We start from the raw sequence: 21,995 nt of genomic DNA on the forward strand, positions 1-21,995 counted from the left end.
ACTGCTTAGCACACTTGTCTCACGAAAGTTTATTTTATGAGCACCATCCTTGAAAACATGTTCCGCTACAGTTGATTTGCAGGTACATCCCAGTCGACAGTTCCTTTTATGTTCAGTTAAGTGGGTATTGACACTTCTTTTCGTTGTTCCAATATAAACCTTCCAACAGCTACATGCAATTTTATACATCTCAGGAGTTGCTAAGCGGTGTCATGCATCTTCTGCCGACCTTAAATACTCACTAATCTTCTTTGTGGGTCTAAGTATTGTTTCAATTTGAAATTTGGCCAGAACTTTCCTAATATGGCCCTTAATATTGCGAATAAATGGAAGAAAAACCTCTCCAGCTGACAGTGGTTGTTGCTGAATGTTGTCACTTTTCTTCTGGGATGAAGTGCTTGATCTATCTCGTTGTCAGCGTATTCATTTTTATTAACAGCCATTCACAAATGATTTTGTTCATCGTGTAAATAAGCTGGCTCACAGATCTTCGTAGCTCTGTCTACAAATGTTTTAATGACACTGCTCTTCTGCCTGAGATGAAGGTTCGAATTCTTATGGAGGTAATGGTCGGTGTGTGTTTCTTTTCTACACACTTCATGCCCTAGACTCCCATCTGCCCATTTGATTACTGATAAATCCAAAAAAATTTAGTTGTCCATTTCTCTTATTCTCCATAGTAAATTGTATCTTTGGATTAATACTATTCAGATACACCAATAACCCATACAGTTCCTCTTCACCGTGATTCCATACCACAAAAATCTCATCCACATACCGATACGTCATACACATCCCGATACCACTTCAAAGCGCTTTTAGTGGCAGACTGCAGCGCCTACTGTTCAAAAAATTCCATGAAAAGATTAGCAACAGCAGGACTCGGAGGGCTGTTCATAAAACTCATCATCATACTTGAAATAAGTTATGGATGGGCAATGTCGGGATCTCCACGCCCTGGCAGCCAGTCGTTGAGTTACCTCAGAAGATGTTGTCGGTTACGGTTAGTGCGGGTGGTTATACCAGCCAACTGGAATAAATTAATAAGTTCCTTTTATCAACGCTCTGACTCAGATGAAACAATTGCTGGACAGTTCAAAGAAAACTTGAGTGTCATTTCAAATAGATATGCCACTTGAACCGTTATAGTTGGTTGGGACTTCAGTCTACCCTCAATATATTGGCGAAAATAAATGTTTATTGTCAGTGTTAGGCATAAAACGTCGTCTGAAACCGTGCTGAATGGCGTCTCTGAAAATTACTTCGAACAATGAGTTCAGAAGTGCACCGAAAGTGTAAATGGGTGCGAAAACAACCTTGACATCTTAATAACCATGGCCAAACAGGGAGCATAACAGGTTCAGGGATTAGTGACCACAATGTTGTTGAACCATGAAGAGTTCATAAGAGTGAATACTGTAATATCTAAACTAACCAAAAATAAACACAAAATATCTGCCCTTGAAAAAGCAGATAAAAGTTCACTTGACACATTCCGAAGAGACAGTCTCCACTCCTTCAGATAAGTTTTTGTAAACATAGTCCAGATGTGGTTTAAAGTCAAATAAGGAATAACTGAGAGATATGTGTCAAAAAAATTAATAAGAGGTGGCACTGACACAAAACAGTTCATACCACTGGTGCAGGAGCAATGAAATACACATGCTAAATTTAAAAGAACGCAAAATCCACAAGATTGGTAAAGTCTTGCAGAGCCCAAAATTTAGCACAAATTTCCGTGAGAGAGGCTTTTAATAGTTTTCAGAACGACACTGTCTCGAAATCTAGTAGAAAACCCAAAGAAATTCTGGTTGTGTGTGAAGTGTACCATTGACAGGGTGCATTAATATGTTCATTGCGCGAGAGCAATGGTAATGTTATTGATGGCAGTGCCTCTAAAGTAGAGTTACTGATACTGGTTTTTCTAAATTCCTGCACAAGAATAGTAAAGCGAGTATTCCCGAATTCTAATCAAGAATAACTTCCTGCATGAGTAACGTAAGAGTGGATATCCTAAATGTAGCGGAGCAGCTTAAAACACTTGAAAAAAGCAATGCCTCTGGTCCACATTGTACACCATTCAGTTTCCTTTCAGATTATGCTGATACAATAGCTACATACTTAGCAGTCGTATACAGCTCTTCAACAGCAGAAAGATCGGTACCCAAAGACAGGAAAGTTGCACAAATCACACCCAAGAAAGGAAACGGGAGTAATCCGATGAAAAGCAGACCCATTCCACTAATGTCGCTTTGCATTAGGATTTTGGAAAATATAATCTGTTTGAACATTATGAATTACCTTGAAGACATCATTTTTGACAAATAGCCAACACGTATTCGGAAAATGTAATTCATGTGAAACACAGCAAGCTCTTTATTCTCGCAAAGTAATGACTGATATGGACATATGACATTACAGTGATTCCATATTTTTTGATTTTCAGAAGGCTTTTGACTCAGTTCCTCACAAAAGACTTCCAATTAAATTGCAAGCCCCTGGAGTATCATCCTAGTTGTGTGTACTGATCCGTGATTTTGTACCAGAAAGGTCACAGTTCGTAATAACTGACAGAAAGTCATCGAAGTAGTATCTGTGGTTTCCCAAGGAAGTGTTATAGGCCCTCTCTTGTTCCTAATCTACATACACGACTTTGGAGACAGTCTGAGCAGCTCTCTTAGATGGTTTGCAGAGGATACTGTCATTTACCTTATTGTAAAGTCATCAGATAATCAAAAAGAATTGTGAAGTGATAGACAAGATATCTGTATAGTGTGAGAAATGCCAACTAACGGTAAATAATGAAAAGTATGAAGTCAACCACATCAGTACTAAAAGGAATGTGCTAAATTGCGTTTGCACGATAAATCATACAAACCTAAAAGCTGTGAACTCAACTACATACATAGGGATTACAATTATGAATAAATTAAATCATTACATTCATATAGACAATGCTCTGGAGAAAGGAAACCAAACACTGATTCCTTGACAGACCACTTAGAAAACGTAACAGTTCTACTAAATAAAAGGCATACACTATGCTTGTCTGTCCTCTTGTGGAGTATTGCAGAGTGGTGTGGGACATCAAAGAAATTCAAAGAAGGGCAGATCGTTATGTATTCTCATGAAATAAGGGAGAGGGTGCTATGAATACATGAACTGGGGTGGTGATAATTAAAACAAAGGCGTTTTTCGCTATGGTAAGACTTTTTCATAAAATTTCAATCACGAATTCTGTCATCAGAGTATGATAGTTTTTTGGTGCCCATCTATGTAGGGAGAAATTACCATCATTGTAAAGTACGAGAAATCAGAGCGCATATGGAAAGATGTGTGGAATTGTAGAGAAGTAGATTAAATATGATGGTTTGATGACCCGCTGCCAGGACCTTAATTGTGAATTACACAGTAATCATGTAGATCATCATCATCATCTTCTTCTTCTTCCATATGTCTGTGTTTGTTGCCTTAAGACAGTTAGGTAGTGTGGCTGAAAATGGTCTCAGAGCCAGAGGTGGCATGCCAGTTGCTCTTCACATATTTGCCAGCAGTATTCTAAATACCTTTTCTGGAATACTACAGCAACAACAGCAAGTTGATTCAGTATCTTCATCATCAGCACTCCCATTACACTGTGCCATGGACAAAAAGTAAATTAATTGAATATAGAAAATCGAATGCTTAGCAGTGATATTTCTTTTTTATTTCAAATACTTACAGTCGATGTCTTCATCAGTCAGTGCCATGATGCAAATGCCGTAAAAGTGCCGTGCATAGATATTTTAAAAAGAAGTACGACCTGCTGCTGATATAATATTAACAAAACATAATGAGAATTACAGGTAGATCAGTTCGTAAACGTTTTCTTGTACGGACAGGCATTTTAAACAATTCCAACATATGCAAAACTGTATACATGTTAGTTGTAGTAATGTGATATCACATGGGCTCAGAGATGTGAGGTGCATGGGGAAAAGAGAGTGCTTCATGAAAGTTGCTGGAGCACTGGCCATCGGAGTGGAGGTACTCGTGGTTGGATGTTTATGCTCATGTCAGTGAAATATGACCTGCATCTGACCTGCATTGGAATCTTTGTCCTGTGAAATCCGAGCAGAGGGGGACTTGACGTGGGAGGTGATACAAAAACAATTAGCAGAAGCACAGGGAGGAGGCAGGAGGGTGTACTCTTACATTTCCTTCTCGCCTCCCCTCCCAGATCCACTTTGACTCTATGCTCTTCAGGTTCTATCCCATTTCCTCTCCTCCCTCCCTCTCCTTCCTACTCCCTCCCTCTCCTTCCTACTCCCTCCCTCTCCTTCCTACTCCCTCCCTCTCCTTCCTACTCCCTCCCTCTCCTTCCTACTCCCTCCCTCTCCTTCCTACTCCCTCCCTCTCCCTCCTACTCCCTCCCTCTCCCTCCTACTCTCTCCCCCTCTCCCTCCTACTCTCTCCCCCTCTCCCTCCTACTCTCTCCCCCTCTCCCTCCTACTCTCTCCCCCTCTCCCTCCTACTCTCTCCCCCTCTCCCTCCTACTCTCCCCCCCTCTCCCTCCTACTCTCCCCCCCTCTCCCTCCTACTCTCTCCCCCTCTCCCTCCTACTCTCTCCCCCTCTCCCTCCTACTCTCTCCCCCTCTCCCTCCTACTCTCTCCCTCTCTCCCTCCTACTCTCTCCCCCTCTCCCTCCTACTCTCTCCCCCTCTCCCTCCCACTCTCTCTCCCTCCCCCTCTCCCTCCCACTCTCTCTCCCTCTCCCTCCCACTCTCTCTCCCTCTCCCTCTCCCTCCCACTCTCTCTCCCTCTCCCTCCCACTCTCTCTCCCTCTCCCTCCCACTCTCTCCCCCTCTCCCTCCCACTCTCTCCCCCTCTCCCTCCCACTCTCTCCCCCTCTCCCTCCCACTCTCTCCCCCTCTCCCTCCCACTCTCTCTCCGTCTCCCCCCCCCTACTCTCTCCATCTCCCCCCTACTCTCTCCGTCTCCCCCCTACTCTCTCCGTCTCCCCCCCCCCCTACTCTCTCCGTCTCCCCCCCCTACTCTCTCCGTCTCCCCCCCTACTCTCTCCGTCTCCTCCCTACTCTCTCCGTCTCCCCCCCTACTCTCTCCGTCTCCCCCCCCTACTCTCTCCGTCTCCCCCCCACCCTACTCTCTACGTCTCCCCCCCACCCTACTCTCTACGTCTCCCCCCCCCTACTCTCTTCGTCTCCCCCCCCTACTCTCTCCGTCTCCCCCCCCTACTCTCTCCGTCTCCCCCCTACTCTCTCCGTCTCCCCCCCCCCCCTACTCTCTCCGTCTCCCCCCCCTACTCTCTCCGTCTCCCCCCCCTACTCTCTCCGTCTCCCCCCTACTCTCTCCGTCTCCCCCCCCTACTCTCTCCGTCTCCCCCCTACCCTCTCCCTCCCCAATGCCGTCTCTCTCCCTCCATTTCTTGCGCAGTATTCTCACACCAATAGGGATGAGTGTGTGGATGTGTGATAGTGATTGAAGAGCCATGCCTTACTTCATCTCATTTCAGGCCATTTCTTTCTAACATTTTCTTGCAAGTGTTGTTGACATGTGTCGATAGCACAATCAAGTTTGTCTCCATGGCACAGATTCATGTTGAACTAATCACCTGAAGTGAACGAAAACTGTAAACCTGTCCTTCACATTTCACCTAACCTGACAAACTATTTTTGGTATTCGAGAATTGTTCCTGGATTGAACCTTGGTTTCAACATCACAATGAGAGACCTACACCTCATCACCATTTATGATCCTCTTAAACATCATGTCATTCTCGTTTGCGAGATTCAAAAGCGCTTCACAGATTATGAGGTTAACGTCTTCCTGGTCTTGACTCGAACTGTGGGATGAAGTTGGCAGCAACATGATGCATTCCAAGATGCTGTGTTAGGGTTTCATGAAATGATCCAACAGAAATGTTAGTCTGACAGTCATTCTTCGATTGGGATGCGCAATTTCGTTCAGGCTCCTGACATCAGCATCACTGGTACATGTTGTGAAGGGTATCCTGAATGAGGGTCCTTTGTAAAATGAGTCCGGCCACATTTAAACTATGTTAACTATTCGTAAAACTGAATATAGCTTAAGCACTGACCACCATCTGGTTCGTGCATCAGTTGTGTCCCTGTAAAGGTTTTCTTGATTTTCATTCAAAATTTAATGCAGGATCATAGATTTTCTGACTCTGCCATCTTGAAATTCGCAAACTGTGTGACATATTCTATTCAATACAGCACTGAACAATAACAGACATAAAACAATGAAAATTCTGGCACACCCACATTAAACACAAGCATGTGCAGGGATGCCAACTGCATTTCGCTCCAAGACGCCATTGGCGCGAAATTACGAATGTTATGGAATTTTTTGAACAGACCTTGTATATGACAGCTCCACCTCTTTCCATAATGTGTCTATTTACATATGCTGAAACCTTACACCCACCTACATTTATCTTCTCCACATCTTTGGTGATATCGTGTTTGCACAGCCATAATACATCTATTCCACTCTGTTTCTAAATCTTCTAAACGAAAAAGCTCATCTGATTCAATGTTTTAATCCCGACATTCTGATGGGATGGTCTAACATTATTTTTCACTGTACTTTCATGAGAATGTGTAGTGCCCACCTGTCTGACATTCTCATTAAGCTTAATTTCATTCAGTGTCGAATCATTGGACACTGATCTTAGCCTAAAAAAAGAGGTACTTCCCTGAGTTTCAGTTGTTGTTGTTGTTGTGGTCTTCAGTCCTGAGACTGGTTTGATGCAGCTCTCCATGCTACTCTATCCTGTGCAAGGTTTTTCATCTCCCAGTACCTACTGCAACCTACATCCTTCTGAATCTGCTTAATGTATTCATCTCTTGGTCTCCCTCTACGATTTTTACCCTCCACGCTGCCCTCCAATACTAAATTGGTGATCCCTTGATGCCTCAGAACATGTCCTACCAATCGATCCCTTCTTCCGGTCAAGTTGTGCCACAAACTTCTCTTCTCCCCAATCCTATTCAATACTTCCTCATTAGTTATGTGATCTACCCATCTAATCTTCATCATTCTTCTGTAGCACCACATTTCGAAAGCTTCTATTCTCTTCTTGTCCAAACTATTTATCGTCCATGTTTCACTTCCATACATGGCTACACTCCATACGAATGCTTTCAGAAATGACTTCCTGACACTTAAATCAATACTGGATGTTAACAAATTTCTCTTCTTCAGAAACGCTTTCCTTGCCATAGCCAGCCTACATTTTATATCCTCTCTACTTCGACCATCATCAGTTATTTTGCTCCCCAAATAGCAAAACTCCTTTACTACTTTAAGTGTCTCATTTCCTAATCTAATTCCCTCAGCATCACCCGACTTAATTAGACTACATTCCATTATCCTTGTTTTGCTTTTGTTGATGTTCATCTTATATCCTCCTTTCAAGACACTGTCCATTCCATTCAACTGCTCTTCCAAGTCCTTTGCTGTCTCTGACAGAATTACAATGTCATCGGCGAATCTCAAAGTTTTTATTTCTTCTCCATGAATTTTAATACCTACTCCGAATTTTTCTTTTGTTTCCTTTACTGCTTGCTCAATATACAGATTGAACAACATCGGGGAGAGGCTACAACCCTGTCTTACTCCCTTCCCAACCACTGCTTCCCTTTCATGTCCCTCGACTCTTATAACTGCCATCTGGTTTCTGTACAAATTGTAAACAGCCTTTCGCTCCCTGTATTTTACCCCTGCCATCTTTAGAATTTGAAAGAGAGTATTCCAGTCAACATTGTCAAAAGCTTTCTCTAAGTCTACAAATGCTAGAAACGTAGGTTTGCCTTTCCTTAATCTTTCTTCTAAGATAAGTCGTAAGGTCAGTATTGCCTCACGTGTTCCAGTGTTTCTACGGAATCCAAACTGATCTTCCCCGAGGTTGGCTTCTACTAGTTTTTCCATTCGTCTGTAAAGAATTCGTGTTAGTATTTTGCAGCTATGACTTATTAAAATGATAGTTCGGTAATTTTCACATCTGTCAACACCTGCTTTCTTTGGGATTGGAATTATTATATTCTTCTTGAAGTCTGAGGGTATTTCACCTGTCTCATACATCTTCCTCACCAGATGGTAGAGTTTTGTCAGGACTGGCTCTCCCACGGCCGTCAGTAGTTCCAATGGAATATTGTCTACTCCGGGGGCTTTGTTCCGACTCAGGTCTTTCAGTGCTCTGTCAAACTCTTCACGCAGTATCATATCTCCCATTTCATCTTCATCTACATCCTCTTCCATTTCCATAATATTGTCCTCAAGTACATCGCCCTTGTATAGACCCTCTATATACTCCTTCCACCTTTCTGCTTTCCCTTCTTTGCTTAGAACTGGGTTTCCATCTGAGCTCTTGATATTCATACAAGTCGTTCTCTTATCTCCAAAGGTCTCTTTACCTTTAAGCGGAGTTTCAGTACTCCGCTTAAAAATTTTTCTATCATCACTACCAATTTACCCTTTTCTTTCCTACTGAGATGCAGGCCACACCTTGTGAAGTCCCATCTGCTAATAGTATCAATACGAACTAAAGGCATACCTGACAAAGTAGCTGCCCAAAGTAGCTGATCTAACTCCATATTGACCTTCGTGACAAAACTGTTCAGTTGGGGCAAACCTAACCCCATGAAAGCAGGAACCAAGCCCACGTTTGTAAGATTGGGTGCAGATGATATTTTTAGCAGGTTGTACTCAATATTGTAGACCTGACCCATGTCAATACTGGTTCCAGTTCCACCCATTATCACATCGTCTTGCTTTGTGAAACCCTTGCACAATGATCCTACATTCTCAGTCACTAGGCTAAGACATGCACTGGGCTAGCAGAAACTTGTCGCCTGTAACTTCTGAAAGAAAACAAGATTGCTTCCTTGCATAAAGTTCGTGCTTCTCTACATCAGGGAGCAACAATTGTGGTTCAGAGGGTTATGCCAGTTTTCAAAGCCTTCATCTTCCCTCCAGTTTTTGAATGTCAACAAGCACCCTTTGGCCTATTTTTTGGCTTGGTCCATGTCTCTAAGCTCATACTTTTGCCACAGTGTCATTTCCACCATAGGTGCCTTCGGAATAGCATAATAAGCAATGGGTACCGGACAGACAAGATCATATGGTAAAGCTCACTATCCAACATTCACTTGTGCACCCTGAAAGAAGCATATGTTTGCTAAGAGAGCAGTGATTTTCATTGATTAGTATGGCAATTTTTATTTCTGAGTTAAGATGACTTCGTTCCAAAACACACATAGCCAGCACATAGTGTTATACTAGGTAAACGGATTTCTTTATGACCTTAAAGACTAAGCGACAAGAGAGGAAATCTTATAGCTCTGCAGACTTCAGCATAGGTATCTGGTGTTTGACCACTGAACTTTACTGAGAATATTTGCAGAAGTGCAGTCGATGGAAACCTGTGTCGAGGAAAAGAATTTCGAAGATGTGTAGAAAGATGTTCGTCGTCGTCGTTGTTGTTGTTGTGGTCTTCAGTCCTGAGACTGGTTTGATGCAGCTCTCCATGCTAATCTATGCTATGCAAGCTTCTTCATCCCCCAGTACGTACTGCAGCCCACATACTTCTGAATCTGTGTAGTGTATTCATCTCTTGGTCTCCCTCTACGATTTTTACCCTCCACTCTGCCCTCCAATACTAAATTGGTGATGTGCCACAAACTCCTCTTCTCCCCAATTCTATTCAGTACCTCCTCATTAGTTATGTGATCTACCCATCTAATCTTCAACATTCTTCTGTAGCACCACATTTCGAAATCTTCTATTCTCTTCTTGTCCAAACTATTTATCGTCCATGTTTCACTTCCATACATGGCTACACTCCATACAAATACTTTCAGAAACGACTTCCTGACACTTAAATCAATATTCGGTGTTAACAAATTTCTCTACTTCGAGGATCATCAGTTAGTTTGCTCCCCAAATAGCAAAACTCCTTTATTACTTTAAGTGTCTAATTTCCTAATCTAATTCCCTCAGCATCACCCAACTTAATTCGACTACATTCCATTACCCTCGTTTTGCTTTTGTTGATGTTAATCTTATATCCTCCTTTAAAAGACACTGCCCATTCCGTTCAACTGCTCTTCCATTTCCTTTGCTCTCTGTGACAGAATTACAATGTCATTGGCGAGCCTTAAAGTTTTTATTTCTTCGCCATGGATTTTAATACCTACTCCGAATTTTTCTTTTGTTGGTTTTACTGCTTACTCAATAAACAGATTGAACATCATCAGGGAGAGGCTACAACCCTGTCTCACTCCCTTCCCAACCACTGCTTCCTTTTCATGTCCCTCGACTCTTATAACTGCCATCTGGTTTCTGTACAAATTGTAAATAGCGTTTCGCTCCCTGTATTTTACCCCTGCCACCTTCAGAAATTGAAAGAGAGTATTCCAGTCAACATTGTCAAAAGCTTTCTCTAAGTCTACAAATGCTAGAAACGTAGGTTTGCCTTTTCTTAATCTAGTTTCTAAACTAGGTCATAGGGTCAGTATTGCCTCACGTGTTCCCATATTTCTACAGAATCCAAACTGATCTTCCCAGACGTCGGCTTCTATCAGTTTTTCCATTCATCTGTAAAGAATTCGCGTTAGTATATTGCAGCTGTGACTTATTAGACTGATAGTTTGGTAATTTTCACATCTGTCAATGCCTGCTTTCTTTGGGATTGGAATTATTATATTCTTCTTGCAGTCTGAGGGTATTTCGCCAGTCTCATACATTTTGCTCACCAGATGGTAGAGTTTTGTCAGGACTGGCTCTCCCAAGGCCATCAGTAGTTCTAATGGAATGTGTACTCCCGGGGCCTTGTTTCGACTCAGGTCTTTCAGTGCTCTGTCAAACTCTTCATGCAGTATCGTTTCTCCCATTTCATCTTCATCTACATCCTCTTCCATTTCTATAACACTGCCCTCAAGTACATCGCCGTTGTATAGACCTTCTATATACTCCTTCCACCTTTCTGCTTTCCCTTCTTTGCTTAGAACTGGATTTCCATCTGAGCTCTTGATATTCATACAAGTGGTTCTCTTTTCTCCAAAGGTATCTTTAATTTTCCTGTAGGCACCATCTATCTTACCGCTTGTGAGATAAGCCTCTACATCCTTACATTTGTCCTCTATCCATGCCTGCTTAGCCATTTTGCACTTCCTGTCGATCTCATTTTTGAGACGTTTGTATTCCTTTTTGCCTGCTTCATTTACTGCATTTTTGTATTTCCTCCTTTCGTCAATTAAATTCAGTATTTCTTCTGTCACCCAAGGATTTCTACTAGCCCTCATCTTTTTACCTACTTGATCGTCTGCTGCCTTCACTACTTCATCTCTCAAAGCTACCCATTCTTCTACTGTATTTCTTTCCCCCATTCTTTTCAATTGTTCCCTTATGCTCTCCCTGAAACTCTGTACAACCTCTGGTTTAGTCAGTTTATCCAGGTCCCATCTCCTTGGATTCCCACCTTTTGGCAGTTTCTTCAGTTTTAATCTGCAGTTCATAACCAATAGATTGTGGTCAGAGTCCACATCTGCCTCTGGAAATGTCTTACAATTTAAAACCTGGTTCCTAAATCTGTCTTGCCATTATGTAATCTATCTGATACCTTCTCGTATCTCCATGATTCTTCCATATATACAACCTTCTTTTATGGTTCTTGAACCAATTGTTAGCTATGATTAAGTTGTGCTCTGTGCAAAATTCTACCAGGCGGCTTCCTCTTTCATTTCTTAGCCCCAATCCATATTCGCCTACTACGTTTCCTTCTCTTCCTTTTCCTACTATCGAATTCCAATCACCCATGACTATTAAATTTTCGTCTCCCTTCACTATCTGAATAATTTCTTTTATTTCATCATACATTTCTTCAATTTCTTCTTCATCTGCAGAGCTAGTAGGCATATAGACTTGTACTACTGTCGTAGGTGTGGGCTTCGTGCCTATTGTGGCCACAACAATGCGTTTGCTGTGCTGTTTGTACTATATTGAAATTTCTTGACCATGGTGACTATCCTACAAGGAAAAATGTAGATGATGTAGTAAATTGTAAGATAGCTTTCACATGGTGTCACCAATCAAGAGGAAGAATCCTGAAACCTTTGGGATACACATACAACAAATTGAATGACGAAAGATGCACCCCAATAGAGGATCTGATAGTGTAGTAAATATTACTTCTCTGAGATAAATTCACAGGCTCAGGAAAGGAAATAATCGTTTCTGTATTATTTATTTTGGTCAGATGTGGCTCAATCAAAATAATGCACTAAACATATGACAGAGTTCAAAAAGCAATAACAGAATGAAAGTACTGTATGGCAAAGGAAACATGCTTACTGCCATGCAGGATGATCTAAATATGGCTTTATCAAAAGCTATGATTTACATGCCCCAAACCAATGATTATTATGAAGAACTTAGCAGTGGCGTATTTCAACCCTTGTGTTTACCTTTATTGAGTCTATTCAATGAGGACTGTCTGATTTTCATCGACAATGCCAGTTACAATTCCACAATAAAGGAGAAATTTCCTAGTTAAAGAACAGAGAAGGAGGAAATTCCACATGAGCTTGAAGAGAAAAGTAAATTTAATGCTGCTATACTAAGGTGGAGTTTGTCAGGTGTCATTGCCATCTTTATAATCGATATGAACTTCACAGCTTAGCAACAGAAATGGAACACACGATTGTGAGACTGCCCTATTAGTGCAGAAAAGGTGGACAGGGTATCATTGAAGGGAAGGGGAATGAAGAGGCAAGGGGAGTGGAGGGGGAAGAAAAGCAGAGGAGAAAGGGAGTGGAATGGAGGGTCAAGAGGGAGGGGACTGTGTGAGTAGAGGGGAGGGGGCAAGTGGAGGTCATAGAGGGGACTCCATACGTTAAAATTAAAGACAGTATGTATAATTTAGAAACAAAAAAAATTGTGTAGAGCGACATATAGAAACAAGTGCCTGTGAGCTTAAATTAAATGATTGTAGCTGTGTATAGGTCCCCATTGGGAAATTTCCAGCGATTTCTGAAGTACTTGGATTCTTTATTATGCCATCGGGCAGTCAGAGAGAATCACATTATTGTTTGTGGGGTTTTCAATGTAGATATTCTGAAATAATCTGACAGAAAGAAAGACTTTGAAGTATGACTTCTTTCAATGTGACATTGGTTATTGATTTTGCTGCATAGGTAGTACAGGAAAGCAGAACTCAGAGAAATTCATATTTAAGTGGAAGAATGCAGAAGGTTGAAATTAACAGTAGAGATAGTGTGCAACTGTAACTGGGAAAGTATCAAGAATGGTGTTCCATGGTGTTCAGTTTTGTTCCCCATTTTTTCTTAATATGTATTAACGACTTCACACTCTATATTCATGAAGATGCAAGGCTAGTTATTTTTCTGATTATACTGTAATCACACCCAAGAAACAAGAATTAGCTGAGGAAATTGTGAATCGTTTTTCAGGAAATTATGAAGTTGTCTGCAGATGGTCTCACAATAAATTTTGAGAAAACACAATAAATACTGTTCTGTGCATTAAATAGCATAATACCATATCTTAAATATAGATTTTGATCACAAATCTGTTGCTAAGCAGAATATTCGAAATTTCTGGGTGTGTACATTGATGAGAAATAAATTTGAAGGAGCAGATCGATGAGCTGATGAAACATTTCAGTTCAGCAACTTAAGCTATTAGGGTTATTGCAAATTTTGGTGACAAACATATCAATAAATTAACCTACAACGCCTATTTTCATTCACTGCTCTCATATAGCATCAAGTTTTGGGGAAACTCATCATTAAGAGAAAAAGTACTCATTGCACAAAAGCAGATTAGTAGTAGGAGAGCACCCAAGATAACCTTGTAGACACTTATTTAAGAAACTTGGGATATTCGCAGTACTTTCACAATACGTACGTTCACTTACTAAATTTGTTATTAATGACGAATCACAGTTCAAAGATAATAGCAAAGTGCACTGGGCTAAATCTGACTTGGGCACAGGAAGAGATGAATTATGCTGCCACAAAAATCTTTGATTGTCTACCAGATAACCAACCAGCATCTAAGAACAAATCAAAATAATTTATGAATGATGATGTTGTCTCCTCAGAAGATGAGTCTTTAAATATGAAATACTTATTGTAAAAAAATTGCATTGTGTTAAGAAACCTAATGTTAAACTGACAAATTCCACATTACAAAATGTCATATTCATGATCTGTGGATCAGGTGTTAATGTAACGCAATGTAGTGTAATATCATGAAACCAGGCAAGGACTGTACATTACTCTATAGTTACTATAATTTGTATCTTACCAGCTGTAAGCAGAATCATGTTGAAAGGTGGATCAGCATATGGTTTATCTGGGTGACAGACTGCAAAAAACCGAGTGACTTCCTATGATCGCTGGAATGCACTAACCACTTGTACGCCACTGCAACATTTGGGCAGTGCGTATTTTATTTTCTAGGTCATTGCCGCTCCCATCATTAAAAAAATTTTTAAAAAGATTTTCAAGTTTTAACTACTGTTTTCACCAGATGGCAGTATATTGGATGTGAGTGGTAGGCAGTGGCTACAGGGCAATGTTCAGCATTACCATGTTATAAATGGCGTATGTGAGTACTTTCTTGTTTCATTCAAAAAACTGGCTATTTAAAAGTTTAATTGACACCTCAGAATTGGTGATCAAATAGTTTATATGAGCTCATAATACATTATTTTTTGTACAGATTGCCTGAGGATGCACCAATAACTGGTGCAAAACCAGTCACAGATTTAATAAAAATCATTCATACAGTCAGGGCGGAATTTTCTTTGAAAAATTGTCGAAGTTTGGCTGTGGTTGCCCACTTTACAAACCAGTCTGATAAATTAAGTCTGGAATGGTCTTATTAGTTGCGTTTAGAGGACTCTAAAGTTGATAGTCAGCACTTACCATCTGTAGATCGTGAAAGCTTCAGTCTTCTGAGTAATATCTAAAAGGGTTCACTAGACCTCTGTGCTGTGTAACTTGCCTTATCTGACAGCAGGTGTATAAGAAATGTACCTACATGGGTACCAGACATGCAAATATTTTTTGAAGACTGAGTTCAGAAATCAGTGGGATAGAGTATTATGCATTAACCTGCCAACTTGGAAATTTGGATGTAAGACCATTTCATTGTTTCCTTTTTAAACTACAATTTGCAATTCATCATTGACACAATGTGTAACACCATAAGCAGTTAATACTAGTAACCAATAAAGTGAGTACCCGCAAACATTTTGATCAATCGCAAAGTAAATATATTTGATTAGACATTCAGACTAAATGATTCTAAAGTCTATGTACATTAATGATGTATACTGTCCAGTAAACAAAGATCAGGAAAAGGTGAAAGCTTCAATCGGTGGTCCCTTAAATTTTCTCTTGACCACAAATTGTTTCCATAAAAGAATGAGAGAGTCAAGGAGGGAGTGATACTGTGGGGAAGGATGTTGAACATTAACAGTGATTTCACCTTCCTATGCATTATAACAAAAGCAATAATCTCACTTTCAACTTGGGCAGAAAGCCACACCAACATCTGTAATTGAATTACTCCGTCAAAATACAGGTAACAGTGAGGGACATGCAGCCCATAGCCCAGTGCCCAGTCTGTAACTTAGCAAACATACAAGGTGACAGTTATTGAACTATATGAAAAATATCATAAATTAGTTGCAAACTACAGCGTTCACACACTTTATTCAAAATGTAAACTTCTCTACAGATATTCGGATTTAGGTTATGACATGTTCGATATGGCTGCCATCATTGGTGATGAAGTGGCACAGCCAAATAGCAAGATTCTGCAAGACCCACTGAAGTATGGGAACATCAGTATCGTCGATGATCACCTGAATATATGTTTTCAGCTCAGAAATGGTTTTGGGGTTACTGCTGTACACCTTCTGTTTAATATATCCATGCAAAAAGGACTCAAGTCTGTTCAGTTCCAGACGAGGTATTTTTCAGATTTCCAGCAATTTTTATTTTATTTTTCAGTAAAATTTTTGTAATTTTGATTCCTAAGAACTTGATATACTAATTAAAAATTGTACTGTAGCCCGCCACTGCAGAATAATACTGCAGCAATAAAACAAAGACGGGGGAATATCACCAAAATAATTCTCTTGTTACAAGGAAAATAGGCCATTCACCACAACAACAACAACAACAACCCGTGCCACACAAGCACCTGCTGACAACAGTGTTAAAGATTCTGCAATACTTTGTAACAACGAACTGCTTTCAATAAGTCTCATTCCTGGGCTCATTTTAATGAGTGACGTCGTAATTGCTTACATTTACAACTGGACAGAGGAAATATTGCGAATGTTTGTTTCAGAAGCGTTAATTTCAAAGTAAATTTCATTTTATGCAAGATGTTATGTTTGAGAACGTGTGATGAATTTACTAAGTCATTAGATTCCCATTCAAAACTTAGCGCTCCTGTCCAGACATATAGATAAATTATGGTCCCAGAAGACCGTGACATAAATCTAAATTTTGACTGCACATTTGCATTTCCACATATCTTGAAAAGGTAATACACAAAAGATAACAAAGTTTCGAGTTTAGTCTTTCATATTTATTTTAGTTCTTTCACTGATTACAGGTTACGCAATAATGTGACACAAAGTATAGTTGCCTTTCAAAAACAAGTGTGAAGTAAGTTCTTGAGAGATCTATGTAAAAAATCAGTGCTCTACAGAACATGTAAGGAATGAAGTGTCCGTGCTCGTCAGAAATATTAAGCTGCTGCAATTGACGCTGGTGCTCTTGTAACCATACCCTCGGAAAAACAGCAAAAATTTTTCGAAAGTCAATATTATATATGAAAACTTTGCTTTTATTGTGGGTGTACTGATGTATGTTAGTTTAAACCATTAACCTTTCCTATTTGTGCGTTTGCACAGCCTAACATTCATGTTGTTACTGGCTGACATCACGTTTCCTACGCTCTGAATATCTGCTGCCATTGGTTGGCGAGATCATGTGACACGAGCTAGGCTTGGTCGACAAAACCACGTCACAATCTTTGTTTCAGTGCTTTGGATTCTACCATGATGTAATTGGTGGAATTCGTGTTCATACTTTTGTGATACGAAATTATCTAGTGCATATGTTTCCACACATCAAAGAATTTTCAAAAATTCTTCGATTTTTGCTAGGTTGAGATTCCTACACTGCCAGGAAGATCTATACAGGTTTATAAATCCATAACCATTCAAGGGATTCATAAGATTTACAGCTCCTAGGGAAATGATACCATCTTTTAACATGGAAAAATGTGCTTCCAACCAGTAAAAAGTTTTCACCCTAGAAAGGGCGTTTCTAATTGCGAAATAGGGGAATATTTTTGTCTTGTCCAGGTACACACCATCGTTATGGTTTCAGCCTTCATATGAAATGAAGTGGCTATTGAGAAGAAACGCCATGCACTGGTGGTACAGTTGTTTTATCAGAACAGTAGCACTACGTTGCAGGAATATCATTGAAAGAAATGGCTGTGAACTGTGTGAATAAATGTGTTGAAGAATATGATCAAGAAATTTGAAGAAATACGTGAATTGAGTGCTGCAGCAGATTCCAATATCAGTTGGTGAAGTTGCTTTTAGCTACAGCCGACCATGCAGCAGATGCCTCTAGAGTTGTCACAGGATATCCCCCCCCCCTCTCTCTCTCTCTCTCTCTCTCTCTCTCTCTCTCTCTCTCTCTCTCTCTCTCCCTCTCTCTCCCTCTCTCTCCCCCCCCTCCCTCTCACCCTCCCTCTCACCCTCCCTCTCACCCTCTTTCGCCCCTCTCCCCCCCTCTCACCCCCTCTCCCCCCTCTCTCTTTCTCTCTCCCCCCTCCCTCTCCCTCTCCCCCCCTCCCTCTCCCCCTCCCTCTCCCCCTCCCTCCCTCTCCCCTCCCTCTCACCCTCTCTCCCCCCTCTCGCCCCCTCCCCCCTCTCCCCCCTCTCTCGCACCCTCTCGCACCCTCTCCCCCCTCTCTCGCCCCCTCTCCCCCCTCTCTCGCCCCCTCTCACCCTCTCTCTCCCCTCTCTCTCCCCCCTCTCTCACCCCCTCTCTCTCCCCCCCTCTCTCGCCTCCTCTCCCTCTCTCCCCCTCTCCCTCTCTCCCCCTCTCCCTCTCTCCCCCTCTCCCTCTCTCCCCCTCTCCCTCTCTCCCCCCTCTCTCTCTCTCCCCCTCTCTCCCCCTCTCCCTCTCTCCCCCTCTCCCTCTCTCCCCCTCTCCCCTCTCCCTCTCTCCCCCTCTCCCTCTCTCCCCCTCTCCCTCTCTCCCCCTCTCCCTCTCTCCCCCTCTCCCTCTCTCCCCCTCTCCCCTTCTCCCTCTCACCCCCTTCCCTCTCTCCCCCTTCCCTCTCTTTCTCCCCCTCCCCAACCCCCTCCCTCTCTCTCTCTCTCTCTCCCCCCTTCCCCCTCTCTCTCCCCCTCCCCCCTTTCTCTCTCCCTCTCTCTCTCTCTCTCTCTCCCCCCTCTCTCTCCCCCTCTCTCCCCTCCCCCCCTCTCTCTCTCTCTCTCTCTCTCTCCCCCCCCCCCTCTCTCTCTCTCCCCCTCTCCCCCCCCACTTCTGCTTCTGCCTCTGACTGTCTACCACTGCCCCACCACCTGGTCAACAGTTCGAAAGATTTTGTGGCACATTTTACACTAGTATCTCACTGTGCTGCTAAAGAAGCCCCAAGATAGGCTTCAAGTGACTTTGACCTTCATTTTTGGCATGCGGGGAAATGAGTAACTTTTGGATGGACAAAGCATATTTTGCTTTGCATGGGACTGTGAATGCACAGAACTGTCACATATGGGTTTGTCCTCCCAAATATTGTGCCAGAACATCCACTGCACTCAGCTTATGTGAATGTGGTGTGGTTTCACAAACCCCTACATTCTGTCAGCGTTTCTTGGAGACAATGACACATAATGGACCCCTTCGTTGTACAGTGACATCTGAACTTGATAAGGACCTTGTTATGCAATGTGATTCCTGCATTTCAGTGTCTTCACCATTATTTTGATGTGAGATACACTAGATATGCTGTAGGCAACTGTTAACCATGTCATGTCATGGATACATCATTTTGCAGAGTCGGTAGACCATTTTCAACACGTAACACCTGATAATATCCTCATAAACGCACCAGAACCACCATTATCATTGCTCTGGTCGTTTTTCCTATTTTCCTGCACTGGTAACTCATTTTGGATGCTTATAGCAACATATTTTCACCTGGTAGTAGAAAGTGAAAAATTACTTTTCAGCATACTCCGTGAGGACACCAGTTAATGAACTTGCTACAATGTTTTTGCATCCTGCAAAGTATAGAGCCCATATTGCAGCACCCCGAACACTGTCAGTTTAATTACAACCACTTAGAATGCCTCGGATCAACTTCTTCTTATGAAGGCAGTGTGGTTGTGTGTGATGTCCTTAGGTTACTTGGATTTAAGTAGTTCTAAGTCCAGGGGACTGATTACCTCAGATGTTAAGTCCCATAGTGCTTAGAGCCATTTGAACCATTTTAATAATTACACATAAAATCTGCAGTGGCTCAAATTAATCATTATTGAGTTTCATCTGGTTATTTTCGTTTTAAACCACGTTTACTTCATCATTTCTTTCCTTCTGGTGAATATTGTAATTTTAAATTAGTTACTGAATATGTAATTTCTTATACACTTTTATGACTCGTGGCCTATAGTACTTGATTTATGGACACTCAAATATTGTTTCTTTGTTGTTTGTATATCATTATTTAACATTCTTGTCCTTACTCTTCAGATTGACTCAGAGTACTGGTGGGAGCTGTGGCATATTATGTGAGGAAACTTATCACCATGGGCTAGTCCAGGATAAGTTGAAGATGTCAACACACGAGTTGGGTCCCAATACAGAAGATGTGATTATCGATAAGGAGTGGTCAGTTGCTACCCAATATGACTGTAGTACAAGGGAAAAGGAATTTCATGTATATAGCTGTAATTTCTGCCGACAAAGCTTTCCTTCCAAATACAGACTCATAATGCATGTGTTTGTGCACATTGATGGTATGCAACCACCTTTGTATGTTTGTAAGTGGTGTGGTGAGGTATTTCACAGTAATGTTCGTTTGAAAAACCATTTGAGAATGAGTGAGAATTCTGTCTTACCTGCTGGCAACCATGAAAAATATGGCTCTAGTGATCATCATCAAAGCAGTATCTTCTTGGATAGTGAGCCAGAAGTTTCTGTTACAGAACACAATGAGCAGTCTTCATGTAAGGAAACTTCGAAAGCTTCAAAGAAGTCCTCTAATGACAGGCGATACACACATATGAGAAATGAGATGGAGAAATCAAATGATTATGGAGCTGCTTCTACAGCTGTTAATGTCACTGCCCAGGCTGATCTACTTACTGCAAACAGAACCCACAAATGTGATATTTGTCGCAAATTGTTTGCTAGGTCAAGTGATCTCAAGAGGCATGCACTGATACACACCGGGAAAAGACCTCACAAATGTGATATTTGTGGCAAATCGTTTGCCCAGTCATGTCATCTTAAGACTCACATATTGATTCACACTGGAGAGAAACCTCACAAATGTGAAATCTGTGGGAAATCTTTTACTATGTTAGGTGATCTCAAGAAACACACATTAATTCACACTGGGAAGAAACCTCACAAATGCCAGATTTGTGGGAAATGTTTTACTATGTTAGGCGATCTAAAGAAACACACATTCTTCCACACTGGAGAGAAACCTCACAAATGTGAGGTTTGTGGGAAATCTTTTGCTATGTCAGGTGATCTCAAGAAACACACATTAATTCACACTGGAAAGAAAGCGCACAAATGTGACATCTGTGGGAAATCTTTTGCTATGTCGGGCAGTCTCAAGGCACACAGTTTCATTCACACTGGACAGAAACCTAACAAATGTGTTATTTGTGGGAAATCTTTTGCTATGTCAGGCACTCTCAATAGGCATGTATTAATTCACACTGGAAGAAACCCTCATAAATGTGTAATCTGTGACAGAAGCTTCACTCAGTTGAGTACTCTCAAGACACATGCATTACTCCACTTCAGAAAGAAACTACAAGTAGGTGTTAGTTTAAGCAAATAGGTATCCCTGGTTGGTGCTCTCAAGGCCTGTAAAATAATGGATGTAGCAGGGAGACAATAAGTTGTAATGGCTGTGAAATAACAGTAGAATGGGGTAGAATTGTGAAAAAATGTGTAATTATGTATACTTTAGAGTGGTAGCAGATAAAATGACAATATAAAAATCCATATCTGCAGCTTGAAATCTCAAGAAATAGTATTGCTAAATGTGCCTCAAACGTGAATCAAATATGTTTCTGTTATTAACACTATTTTTTCCTACCGATCTTGAGACAAGAGGGTTCTGAATCGTGATAAATCCTTACTTTTGTCAGTAATCATAAGTAGCATGCAATATTTAGTATAAGGCCAAGGAAATGTCATGACTTTCTGATTATTACCCCTAACATAGTCATCATGTATTACTTGTAACTCTGCATTTTAGGAACAATGTCAGCAATTGGGTACCCATATATTCATGGCAGTTCCTTCACTCAGGCTAATAAACTCAACACTGGAGAAACATGATTATGGCAATTATTTTACTCAGGTATGTTTTCTCAAGAGATTTGCCCTGTGTGTCATTAAGTGTGTACATTTGTTTTGTTAGTACTAATCCTGCATGAGTAAATGTAACAACAAATATAACAACCTGCTCAATAGCATGATTGTCCATGTTTGGAACACAATGCGTAGACAGTTCTACATGATAGGGACTTGACAAGTTGTTTACATGTTTCTGGAAGTATGTTGCACCAGATGTTTTATTAAATATTGTTTCATGTACTTAATTGGTACTGATTGTTAAATCCTACCTCATTGGTTTGGTCCTTAACTAAGTGGAAC

General features: G+C 41.2%; 1 protein-coding gene across 3 annotated transcripts in view; it reads left to right on the forward strand.

The window, feature by feature from the left end:
- Positions 1–21,444, forward strand: part of LOC124720333 (zinc finger protein 726-like) — a 326,530-nt gene extending 305,086 nt beyond the window's left edge. For all 3 annotated transcript variants that reach the window (XM_047245645.1, XM_047245649.1, XM_047245650.1), the window contains one exon: positions 19,845–21,444. In XM_047245645.1, the coding sequence (XP_047101601.1) occupies positions 19,845–21,171 (1,327 nt within the window). In that variant the 3' untranslated portion in view covers positions 21,172–21,444. The remainder of the gene's footprint in view (positions 1–19,844) is intronic.
- Positions 21,445–21,995: the final 551 nt, after the last annotated feature.

This window comes from Schistocerca piceifrons, chromosome 11 (genome assembly GCF_021461385.2).
Source record: "Schistocerca piceifrons isolate TAMUIC-IGC-003096 chromosome 11, iqSchPice1.1, whole genome shotgun sequence".
Classification (NCBI taxonomy): domain Eukaryota; kingdom Metazoa; phylum Arthropoda; class Insecta; order Orthoptera; family Acrididae; genus Schistocerca; species Schistocerca piceifrons.